This window comes from Balearica regulorum, chromosome 3 (genome assembly GCF_011004875.1).
Source record: "Balearica regulorum gibbericeps isolate bBalReg1 chromosome 3, bBalReg1.pri, whole genome shotgun sequence".
NCBI lineage: Eukaryota > Metazoa > Chordata > Aves > Gruiformes > Gruidae > Balearica > Balearica regulorum.
Genome location: NC_046186.1, coordinates 67,862,758 through 67,875,717, shown reverse-complemented (window position 1 = coordinate 67,875,717; position 12,960 = coordinate 67,862,758). Strand labels below are relative to the sequence as shown.

At 37.5% G+C, this 12,960-nt stretch overlaps 1 protein-coding gene across 11 annotated transcripts in view; it reads right to left on the bottom strand.

The window, feature by feature from the left end:
- The window catches only part of SERAC1 (serine active site containing 1), a 379,919-nt gene that overhangs the window by 9,957 nt on the left and 357,002 nt on the right, over positions 1 to 12,960 (bottom strand). For all 11 annotated transcript variants that reach the window (XM_075748328.1, XM_075748329.1, XM_075748331.1 and 8 more), the window contains 7 exons: positions 12,466 to 12,597; positions 10,286 to 10,407; positions 8,136 to 8,264; positions 6,421 to 6,534; positions 4,683 to 4,845; positions 1,692 to 1,842; positions 725 to 866 (listed from right to left, as the gene is read on the bottom strand). In XM_075748328.1, the coding sequence (XP_075604443.1) occupies positions 725 to 866; positions 1,692 to 1,842; positions 4,683 to 4,845; positions 6,421 to 6,534; positions 8,136 to 8,264; positions 10,286 to 10,407; positions 12,466 to 12,597 (953 nt within the window). The remainder of the gene's footprint in view (positions 1 to 724; positions 867 to 1,691; positions 1,843 to 4,682; positions 4,846 to 6,420; positions 6,535 to 8,135; positions 8,265 to 10,285; positions 10,408 to 12,465; positions 12,598 to 12,960) is intronic.

The window sequence follows — 12,960 nt, the reverse complement described above, 5'->3', positions numbered from 1 at the left end:
ATCAGCAATGGAGCAAAGATGTTACTATGGGGACAACATCACACAAGATTTCTGCTCTTCAGTTAATCCCCAAACACATCTTACACTTAGACTATTATTCTTTTATTACAGGCTGGTGAACTCTAGTCAGTTCCCCAGCCATAAAGTAGGCAATGGATGGAGATGGATTACTAACTCATGCATTCCTGGCTCCCTCTCCTGGGTGAAACAAGAATTACCAAGATTACCAACAGGACTGATCAGTTTAAGTTTTACAGAGATACTTTGGTGGCTATAGCACTGTGGGTTGCTTGAAGCAGTAATTACTTATTTACCAATAATATTTAAGTAGCAATTTGCAAAAATCGAGGTACTTGGATACCCATGTAAGAAAGCATACTTATTTTAAAATGACATTGTATGTCTTTCTCAGCAATAACATTGCATTTAAAAAAAAAATAAAAGAGCATGAGGAAAACAGCCATTGCCGTCTCTTTCATTAGTAGAAGAATGATGCTGACAGCATTAAATTTAGCAGGGATTTTCCTTTGCAAGAACCACCTATCCAAAATTTCAGCTTGCTAATGAAAAGGTATCAGGAACTTAGAAAGTGCTATTTGTATAATAGATTGAAAGTAATTTGATTCAAAATAGGCAACTGCCAGACTGTAATTCTAGATCCTCTGGACAGGTCTCATTAATAAGAAAACAGTGGCCGCATGTGAAGATGTTACTGTCTTTTTACCTTTGGCCAGCACTGGCTATAGTCCTCTTCCCCTTCTGAAGTCTTTTCATGCAAACGCCGGTCAATGTCTTGCTGTCGCCAGGTCTTAAATGCTGCTCCCAAAAGACCATGAACAAAAAGGATGTCTGCTCTGATGGGCTGACTGACAGAGAAAAAGGAATTTTTAAGAGATGCATGGTACGTATTCTTTTAGCAAATTAAATTCACGCAGAACTTTTAACCTAGGGGATGCCAAAATGCTACTTTAATACTATATGTGATTTCTTACCTCATGGACAACAGTCCATGACATTTCATGATATTTCAAAGAGGATAGTCAGATCAAGATAAAAAACAAGGATATAACCAGAAGGGAGAGATATAAAAAGACGTAGGAAAGTACCCAGAAGTCATAATTTTCTATAATGAAAAACACCATTCTCTCAACCTACTGTTAATGCAACTCGGCAGTTCTAGCTTTATCATCAAATTAGATCTTCACTGTAACCTGACTAACACCAATGACCCAGGGAATAGTTGCTCCTAAGTGACATACCATGTTGGAGACTGCTTCAGTCCCAGATACACAATCACTATTAAAAGAAGCTGAAGCTGTAAATTTCCTGCATCTTAGGCCCACATGTGCTGCTCCCAGTAGCATAATTACAAGGCACTGTATCCCAAGAGAGCCAGTGCAAAGGTTAAATGGTTGCAACACATGCAAAGCAGTAATTCATCTCATGGTTTGTTTGGATTTTTTCATGCAACACAGTAATACCCCTTTCATGGCTATGGACTGCTCCGAGCACTTCCATTGTTCTCCTATTTGAGAATCTAAATTCAGTCCTATCAACCCACCAAAGAACAGAAGGACCAGGTGACATCAATACAGCAGCACTCTGATGTCAACTCTTCCAAAGTTTTGTACCTGAACAGTATAACAAGCAACTCAAAATTACAGCATGTACAATATCTTCTTCTGCTTTACCTGCTACGATATTGTGGATGTAAGACATAAACACCATCTGGATACTTTTCTTGCACTGTGTCCCTGTCTAGATTAGCCAAAGCTCTGGATGCATGAGAAGACTGAATGACATGTGGAGATTTCATTACTTCAGCAAGTACAGAAACCCACCCTACATTGAAAAAAATAAAGTGGCAGGTTATCTAATTAGTCATCCAAACAAAAGAATTCAGAAACATCATCCTTCAAAGTATACTTCTGAAAACAGATGTTAAAACTTAAGAATGGTAACATCAAAGCAAATTATTTCAATCCACTTTACCGCAGAAAAGGCAATGCTAGGTAAGTCGAACCTCCAAAATTCAAAAATCCAGACCGGCGGGAGGCAATGTATTTATGATCTGAAGGAGAACCCCTTCTCAGAAGAAAAAGAAAGTGTATCAGTAGGTCAGGGCAGTTGTTAGAGAAAGAACAGATCTCAAGTCTCTTTTTGCAGCTAAGATGCAAAAAAAGAGAGAAAAGAAATGTCCCAGAGAAAATGAAGCTTAAAGCATATGAAAGACACAGAAAACAACCCACGGGAGTAATGGTAGGTGAAAAGAAATTATGCTTGCTCGAGAGTACAACCATTTCTAATTTTAAAATCCAGTATGTGAAAAGCTGTTTAGGGAATTAAAATGTCCCCACTATTCTAAAAATAGTATACTATTTATAGCTAAGCAGCATAAGAAAATTAAGGAAGGAAACCTTTGAATACCATCCTCAATGAAATTTTAAGTCATAGCTACCTTAAGAAAAAACAGACACTTTATAATACCTTACCTAAGGTGTAAAATATAGTTTCTTAGACATGGGTGAGGATGTTCATAGATTAGTGAGAAATGCAAAGGAATATCTTTTATACGCACGCGCGCACACACACACATATATATTTCTTTAAAATCCTGATAAATCTTGTTGCTGCTTAGCAAGGGTGGTCTGTAAATCACAGTTATATTAAAGCTGAGTTCATAAATAAAACCTGGGAAGACTGTGAAGAGAGATTTTCAATGGGAGGCTGATTTGAAAAAAAGAAGAAACAATTTACTTAATGAGCACTTTCAAAATCACACACAATACATTGCTAGTAGTATAGCCAGTAAGTTTCAAATTCAAGACAGTTTGTTCACTGTGGAATTACGAAAATAACTGACACGTGACTTTTGTTTAAATGCAAGTACCTTTGAGAACCGTCAGTTATTTTAAGAATTATGTATTTAAATTACATTTCTAAGCAGAATAGATGTTGACCACTGTGCAAGTTCTCCTTAAGAAGAATTCTACCTAAAACCTTTTTTTCAGTTCCCCAAATAAAATGAAAGACTGCCAAGCTAGTCTGATTAAAACTAGCAAGGTCTCTGGTTCTGATATTTTTCTCTTAAATGAGCCAAGATGAAGGGTCAAAAATAATGCTCAGAATCCTTCTGTCCCCAGACACCACATCACAGCTACTACACAGTGCATCATTGCTTTTCCTCCTCTTCTTGTGCTGGCAGTTTTTGCAAAGAAAACGAGCCTTAGCGGTTCTTTCTTCTTATGTATCACCCAGCAACACAAGGGAAGTCTTTATCAACTCTTGACCAGCAGCATTCAACCACTCCGCTCTGGAGTCCAGTTTACTGCCTAAAATTGTGTTTGTACTGAGAGTTCTGCCCCAGGGAGCTGCTGACTTTGCTCTTAAAATCTCTTCCTCTATATGTATGGTTTTAGTAGTCATCATAAGAATGTACGAATGGTGCTAGAGCTCAGACCAAAGGCCTTTGTAGTCCACTGTCTTTCTCAAAAAGTGAACGGTAATGGAAGTTGCAGAACAATACAAGAATAGAACAACAAAAGAGCAAGTGCATAATGCTGATTCACCACTACACTCTCTCAACTTTCTACAATCAACTTGGCTTCTGTATGTAGAGCTTTATAGATTTTTCTTTCCATTAATTTGTCTAATCACTTTTTGAAGCTTTGTAAGTCATCAGCAACCACAATGTCTTGTGGCAAGTTTTAGTTTGGTCAGGCACTGTATGGAAAAAAATATACATTTATATGTTCTGCCTCTTGATAAATTAATGTACAAGAACCTTTGGTCTTGCGTTACGAGAAACAGCAGATGACCATTCCCTGTTTGCCTTCTCTATGCCAGTGAGGATTTTATAAATCTGTCATATTCTCCTTCAGTTGCTTTTTCCAAACTAAGTATCTTAGTCTAGTTATTTGTTCTTTCTATCACAGCTATTCCAAATTTTTTAATCACCCTCACAATCTTTCCCTGTGCCTTTGCTATTTCTCCTTTTTGCAACAGGGAGATTAAAAATGAGGTAGACACTAGCTCGGATGTATACAACAGCATATTGATATTTTCTATTTTTATTTTTTTCCTAGTAAAACATTTGGAATTATTTATTTGGTACAGAACTAGAAGGAATAATTCCATCCTGCTATTTAGGGTGTATTAAAAAGGGGGCATCAGAGCAAGGCTCAGCAAATGTTACTAGCCTAACATGAAACAAGGGAGGGCAAGAAAGTATGTTTCACTTTATTCCAGAAGGTAAGGACTGCAAGCTGGTCTGTTCCTTTAGGAGACTAAACCACAGTCAATTAAAAAACAAATTAAAAAAATCTACAAGGTAGATGATCTGTAAGAGTAGGAAACTCAAAAGACTTTTGCCAGTAATGTGAACTGAACATCAACCAAGTCCAAATTGTCCAAATTTTCACCATCCATCAGACTTAGAACACATCTGTGGCACTGACATATATTGGCTAGGCAGCATACAGGAGTTCTTAATCAACGCCGTCTAAATTTTCTATATTTTTTCCTATTAAAAAAACCCAACACCACCACCTCCCCACCCCCCCAAATACAAACCCCACACCATTGCCATGGTCCGCTGCATTTTACACAAAAGCACTGAATCCACTGAAAATTTTAGCATAGAAATCTGACACTCAGACTGCTTGCATTTGCTTTCCTTTTACCTGCACATACTATGGATGAATGAAGACGTTCATCCAAAGCCATATTTCCAATAATGCGAATGATGTTCCTTTGTATTTTTGCTGAATCTTTACGTAGCTGGTATATCCTCTGTAGTAGCTGAAGGCCTCCTTTAGCTTCAATTTTATCACAGTGAGAAGAAACCTAGCATTGTACAGTAAATACAATGACAATAAGTAGATGTTCTGTAAAAGGTTCTTTGAGATGCTGTTAATTCACAGATTAGGGAATTTTAAAGAGCCAGTATGATGCAGAGACCTTATTACATAGAAATTCTTATTCATCTAGAATTTATTATGCCATAGTTGAAGAGGAAGTAAATATTTTAATATGCTAAATGCATGATTTATATGGATTTACAACCTGAAAGATGCTGAGTACCATCACTCTACTCTCTTCCACATCTGAAGGAGATGAGATTGCTCTCCACTTGGCATGATCAAATTTCAGCTACAGTTCCAGAGTCTGAACAGGACAATTGTCTGCATTTGTTAAAGCACTATCTCAACCAGAGCTACTTGTCTTCCTGTTCACCACCTAAAAATGCAATCATTATAATCCCTTCTCTTTGAAATACAGAGGTATTTCTACTGTCCAAATAGTACTGCTATCATTATTGATCTTAAGGGCAACAATAAATTCTAGTCCAAACAGATGAATATGCACTAATTAGTTGCAGTGTCAACTACTGATATTGGCCAAATGTTTGTAACTTGAACATGTTGTCTACAGTGCTGAAAAATGTGTGGCAGTCATGGAACTGCTGATGTCCTCAAGTCTGAGGCTTTCAACAAAGACAGATGTTTGGAATGAGTAGTAACAACTTGTTTAAAATGAAAATCTGGAACATAAATTCAGAATTTCTACGTATATGGAAGATAGGAAAGGAATACTGGCAAACTGCACTTTATCCATCCCTACTACCAATAACAATTTGGTATTCGCAATGCTATTTCTCGGTGTTCTAGGTTTCTGAGCAATTAAGTGCACACTGAAGAGTGCAACAGCAAGCAACAAGAAGAATCACTGTTACACAAAATCTTCCATATTCTTCATCCACGTCTGCAAACAACATACTGGTCCTGGGAAGATGCACTGTATTAGCTGCATGCTGTGCAATATCCTGCCCAAAGGCAGTGACCCTTGAAGGAGGGACCTTTGTGAATAGCCAAGGTTTGCATTTCATCCTGGCTTCTAATTAGACTGAATTCATGAGGCTACTTTGCTTTCTGGAAACCTGGCACTAGAGTTCAATTAAGAGCCATAAGAAGAGGCCGCTTGTAAGCTTTCTGAACTGATGTACACCAACTCACACAAATCCACGGGCACTTTGCACTGAGAATTTCACATCATCAGTATCTTGCTTACTGAGAAGCTGCAGAGTGGAAACACTGTTTCCTCATGACTTTGAGTGCCAGTGGGCACTCAAAAAGCCTTGTTAAAGCCACCTGGACTGCAGGCATTCTCTGCTGCTTTTCTGTGTCAGAGCTGCCCCTTCTTGAAGGACACATACAGGTATATTACAGGGGAACTTATAGGGGCTAATTGGAAACAATAACATGACTTACATGCCTTCCAATTCAGTCTCAGCTGTCTGAACATCCCTACAGAGGGTTGAGGGGCAGGAGACAAGGAAATGGCAACTCCTTCCCAATATATGAGAAAGCATTAGAAGGGAATGTTTATAAATGTAGCTTTTCAGTTTCAGTTTCAAATTACCTTAGAATGCTGCACTAAAGCTTGCAAGCAAAAGAGTTCCACTGTCTCTGAAGGGATTTTACTCAATGTTTCACAATATGGAAGTCCATTTCCTCCAAAACACCATAAGCCTCCCTGAAATGAGAACCAGTAAAAATGATACCACATTCCAAATGGCTACATAAAATAAGCATTTCTAAACTAAAATGTTAAGTGTGTAATGATCTATAGAAATTGCTATAGAGTGCAAGCAAGCATGCATTTTTCAAAATGTACAAATTATACAACAGTACATCATAAAAATATCTACTATTTTTAACTAGAAATATTAAACACGCAGTAAAGGGGGAAAATGTAGGATTTTCATTTTGTTAATGAATGTCTTCTTTTAAGATTGTTCACTTAAGCAAAAAAAAGCAAGAATCAGACTGCATCTAGACTTCGATAGTTGCAAAAAAAGAGAACAGGAAGAAAAAAAGTCTTCAACACTTAGCATAGTCCCCAAAGACCAGTCTGTCTCAATCATGCAGTAGGAAAACCTGCATAACTTCAATAAAGAGCCTTTTTGTAGAAGAGTATGATTATCAAAATGCCTCCAAGTGTGGTCTCTTACCAAAGCTCCTTTTGCATATCAAGAGCTCTGGCTGTGAAAACAATGAAGGAGTCATAGTGTAAAAACATTACACATAATTGTGTCATAGGAAATAAAGAGTTATTGCACTCTGAAATCTCTAAATAAAACCTGTCAAGCATCATTATTAAAATATGACAGTAATTTTTATTCTTGCATCTTCAAAAAATAATAATCACCAATTTAAAAAATCACAACTTTTTAATAAAAAAATAAAATGCACAGGAGAGAGTGGATGACACTGGCATTACAATTATTATTTTTAAACAATAACAACACTTTAAATGATGTTCCTAAAGCCACTTAGGAAGCTGTTGGACAGACAGAGCTGAAGAATTTCTAAGTTCCAAGTCCAGACAGACCATGACGCTATTCCAATTCTGGTTTTGGCTACATTGATCTGTTACAGGGAGGCATTTCCATGTGATATAACAGAGTTTAAGGTGTGCTAACAATTTATCAGTTTGCTACTAAGACTTAACAGAGGTTTAATCATCTCAGCAGTAAAAGAACACTCAAACAATGGTAAGATGAAATGTGAAAAACTATTTTATGAGCCCTGCAAGCGGAAAGAAATGTTGTGGACAAAATGTTGAAATATCCACTTTATGGGAGGCTTGTAAGTAAAGGTAAACAAGCTTTCGAGCACACAGACTGTATCATAGAATCACAGAATCATTTTGGTTGGAAAAGACCTTTAAGATCCTCAAGTCCAACCGTTCATCTAGCACTGCCAAGTCCAACCACTGAACCATGTCTCTAGGCACCACATCTACGTATCTTTTAAATACCTCCAGGGATGGTGACTCAACCACTTCCCCGAGCAGCCTGTTCCAGTGCTTGACAACCCTCCCAGTGAAGAAATTTTCCTAATATCCAATCTAAACCTCACCTGGCCCAACCTGAGGCCATTTCCTCTTGCCCTATCACTTGTTACTTGGGAGAAGAGACTGACACCCGTAAGAGATTTTACTTATGTTGTACAGTCACAAAGTCTCTGTATTTCTCTTCCTCTTATAATGCTTAAAAACATGGAAACAGGTTTGTATCTGAGTTCTGCAGGAAAAAAGAACCCAAATAGTTCTGTTCTGCAGGGGGAACTCACCCTTTGTGCCGCAAGAGTCTGACTACTTTCACGTAAAGCGAGAGATGTGAAGTACTGGACACAAGGATCAAGGCCAGTCTGAGGTAAAGATACTAACAACAAGCGAAGTTCATCTTCTATGGGATAATCCTGTTAGAAGTAAGCACAAATAGCTTTTAGTTCTGTTCAAAGCATGAAGCAAAACCACAGAAAGATCTGAAATAATCAAATCAGCCATATTAGTAAGGCCATAAAATAGAAACCCCGGATTTGAGTGCTCTGCAACTTCCATTTAATAGTTACACCTGTAAAGATTTTGGAGACTGATAATTCTAGAACCACGAATTGAGAGATGAAAAGTAAGCTTTAAACTTCCTATTTTGGTGATCTTATTCTAATAGGTCCAGAAGGGCAAAATAAAAACAGTTCTTGGCACAGGAAGCTTCAAAGTTCACTCTTAACTACACAGTAATTTTGGTGCTGCTCCATTAACATGAATGTACAAACTACTAGTAAAAAACACAGACAGCACTTCTTTTAATCTTTAATCTTCTAAATATTAACATAAATGTTCATTTAATAATCCGGAATAGGTGACAGTAAAATTAGATTTAACAAAGTAATTTTATTTGCCCACAGTCATGGAACTTGCAGTTATTCTAATCCCTCCTACAATCAGAGATGTAGACATCTCTGATGTGCAGGGCAACACTTGCTGCCACAATGATTTCCTTCAACTTCCTAAGCAGCAGACTGGGAAGTCTTAGCTTCAATCACCCAGCAATCATACTGCTGTAAAAATAAAGTATATCCACAACCATATACTAGTATACTTTAGTATTTCAGGACTGACAGGTACAGATCCACCATCATGTAATATTACAAAGATAAGAAACCAAAAAGTGAGAATATCACTACCAATTAAAGCCAATTTTCAGCATTTTGTTGGTTAAGGGACAGGGACTTCTACCAGCATTCATTCTATTAGCACTACAAAAGACCTCTTATATTACGCTTCATGTGCCAATTCTATTTATTGGAGATGCTGATATGACATGATTGCTCAAACCATCATATATATACACACACACACACTTTCTCTTACTAATTAACTTAAAACCAAAACAAGGTCAAATCTATCCAATATGGATTTGTTGGTGCCCAAAAGCTGGGAATAAAGAGGTGGGCCTACAGCAGGCCTAGGTATAAAGAAAACAAGGCTGCTAGATCTTACTGTAAGTAAAGAGGATGGGGAAGAGCCAGGTCTCCACCTCACAGTCTCTGGAGGCATTTGGGAATTTAAGACGGATTACTTAAAGCTGTTCCAGATGTTACGTATTTGCTTATCGGATTAATTCTCAGCTACTGTATCGAGGTGCAAGCATTTCGGCAGCTAAAAATCATACTTACTGAATTTTCTGTTGGAATACTATTCAATGAAATCTAACAAGTACTGTGATAACTGAAGTTTAATTTAACTTAGTTAATAATAACAATAGTAAAGCTCATCTCCAAACACTTTCTGTAACTTCTAAATTCACAGATAAGTAGATTAAAATGTCAAAAGGAGAAGACAGCAGTATTTTTGGTGAAAGCGGGTATGCCTACATTAGTGATTCAACGTGTTGGAGGAATTTTTCCAGGCAGGAAATCTGCCTTGTATCTGTACTTGGGAGTCACATGGTGCACTCAAAATGGTTTCCCTACTTATATAGCCCAGGTTAAAAGCTGCATGCCAGAGCACTACTAAGAGCACCACACTAGGCCTCCAAGAGTGCTCTCTATGCAAAAGGTTCTGTCAGTATCAACAAGGCAATCCAGGATGCCTTAATATAAAGCCGCTTCACATTGCCTATTAGGTACAGACAGGCAGTGCATGCATCAGACTGGCTTGAACTTCACTGCTGGTAAATGTGTAATGCGGACATACAGTCCAAGAACAATAATTGATCACCACCACCCCCATCTTTACTTCTTTCCATCATGCCATTCACTAATGCAGATATACCCCAGAGGTATATCACTATATTACAGTTTTGTATTTTGATCTTAATTTTACTACTGATTACTTACTTTAGAACTCCACTTTAGTATGGTTACCAAGAATGAAAGCACTAAAAACAAACAAGCAAGCAAAAAAATCATCTAATACCTACTTTCTATTTACTTACATTCTTTATTTTTGGCAACGGTGGGGGAGGCAGGAAAAAGCGAAGGTCGACATCTTTAGATCGAGCCAAACCTATAGCAGTCCTTTGATCACAGGTTTGGGCAACTGTACCATACTGATAATCTGTAGTACAAGAACTTCATTGTTAGGGTTAAAACTAACCTTAAATATTTTATTTGGTTTTAAAAGTAGTTTCTGATCTACTTTGTTAATGTACTTGAAAACAGAACCACCTCTCTGAAACCTACTTAAATAAGGGCTTATTCTGTAATCACAAATTCCAAAAGACAAATACTGCAGTTGTTAGACCAGCTAAACTGCAATACACCTGGGCACCGATTGTTCATTATAGACCAGTTTGATAAAGGTCCTCAGATATAAGTTGATCACAAGCAAAAGCCAATGTTCAGTATTGCCACTGTGAAAGCAGTACAAGGACTATAAACCCATGCTTAATCCCCTGGGCCTGAGTCAAAATTTGAAAGGCATAGGCATACACATATTTTTTTTCTGCATACAGTATTAAAACCCATAGCCTTAAATCCAAACGCTGCCAAGACAGATGCCCCTAATTTCACATGATACAAAAGCTGTGTTTCAATAAAATTGCTGAAGTCACAAAAATCAGGTGACATCAGAAAAGGCAGGGTAGCACCACAGCACAGTTTTAAGTAGCCCTTCCTTACTGAAGATATAAGACAGCCTTTCAGTTACCCTACTGAAGAGGAACCAGACTTAAACAGTAACTATTCTTCCTCTCCAAAACCTACTTTATAGCTGGAGAAACTGAAAATTACATACTGAAATTAAGTGGCAAAGCAAGGGAAAAGAAAATGTAATCTTAAAGTGGATCAGTACTTTTTCTATAAAAATCAGTTTTTATCCTTGTTACTGTTACACAATTCTAGAACAAAACTGATGAGCCATCTAAAATATACTTTTCACAAACAGTCACAGATTGACCTTTTTTCTTTGGTGCAGATTACTTACAGCTGCAAACTGAAGTCACTGAAGCTGTGCTTTGGACAAGCAAATTACTGTATTTACAACAGCAGATATGCTGAACAATTTGGTCCTAGCTGTGAAAAGTTAGCTCATATTTTCAGTCTTAATCTTTCTTGAACTCAGTTTTGGAATATCAAGTTAAAAAAAAGCCTGTTTCCCTCATGAGGTAGTTGTGAAGAATAATTAGTGTTTGCAAAACATCCAAATACTACAGCAATGAGCACTACAGAGAAAAGGAGATAACAAAAACCAACTAGATTCCTAAGTACTGGCTATCTGAGATCACCTGCTAACAGCTAGTACTGCACTGAGATCACCTGCTAACAGCTAGAACACGAAACAGTTATACTAAATTACTACACATAGCTTCAGTTTTGGTACATCCCAGCTTTCAAATGTTTTTCAAACACAGCTTTTTGATGTAAACTGCTTGAGGTAATTTATTAGAATTTTATAGAGACAATCTGAAACGAGATAAATCCCATGGTGTGGAATTCCACTGGAAGAGCGAAAAGTCCTCAGCTAACTGGACTACCAGAATAATGAGAGTTAAAATTAAAGTGTCACCTAGTTTATACGGACTAGTGATGGAGGGGGAAGGAGGACACACATATACACTCCCCCCCCCGCCTTTACTTGGGGTTTCAAGGATATTCACTGCTAGAGGAACAGGGAGAACTTATTACTACTAAATAATAATAACTAGGATGGAAAATGGCTTACAAATAATGCTGGCACATACAAGTCCTCTACCTCTAGTTTGTCATTACTACCCATTAGCTCCTAAGCAATTTTTCTTAACTGAACCATGGCCTTCAACCCACTCCCCTACAGAGCCTTATAAAAATATCTGCCAGAGCTAGTGAATTTGTTAGCCATCCCAACAGAAGAGCTAAGGAACTAATGAACATGAACTGCTCTCCCACACCACGGCAGTGGCTGCGATTCTCTGGTGGGGAAACAGAGGCTTGCACTACAGAGACATGCTCTCTATCAGGGTACTGGGAAAAAAGAATTGCTTAAAAAGTAAACAAAACCTCCACATTTTAGGCCAAATTTCAGAGCATACTTACACTACTTGCAGCTACTAGCCTTTTTTCATGTTTTTTCATGCAACAGCTAACCGAGACTTTGTCACATTTCTGGGATGAATTAGGCTATATAAGCATACGTTACCATGCCAGTGACTGTTGTTTGCCAGGTCTCGTACAGCCTGCAGCCGGACCTCTTTGTCTTCTGACTGACTTCTCTTTAAGAGGAGCCATAAGGCACATTCATGATCTTCTCCATCAAATGTGCTGAATTGTTCTTTTACCAGGAAACAAATAAAACCCAAGTTACTATTAATGAACATTTTAACAGTCACATTTCTATTTGTTGAGTAAAAAAAAAAAGTTTCTTTTATATTTGAATACAAGTCGTCAGTCATTTAGAGTGCAATGTTTTAATATTAAATTAGTACAATAAACAATGACAGAATAGCATTAGTAAAATGCTGATCCTTAAATTAATAGGATGGTTTTGATTTATTTTAGTGGCACCAAGTTGATATTTCATGTATGTTACACATACACACCCTGGCTGGCACTTACCAAGCAGAATTGCCAGCTTCCAGCAGGAGCTGGAAATGATTAGCAACTCTTGAGGTTCTGACCTTGAACAATTAATTTC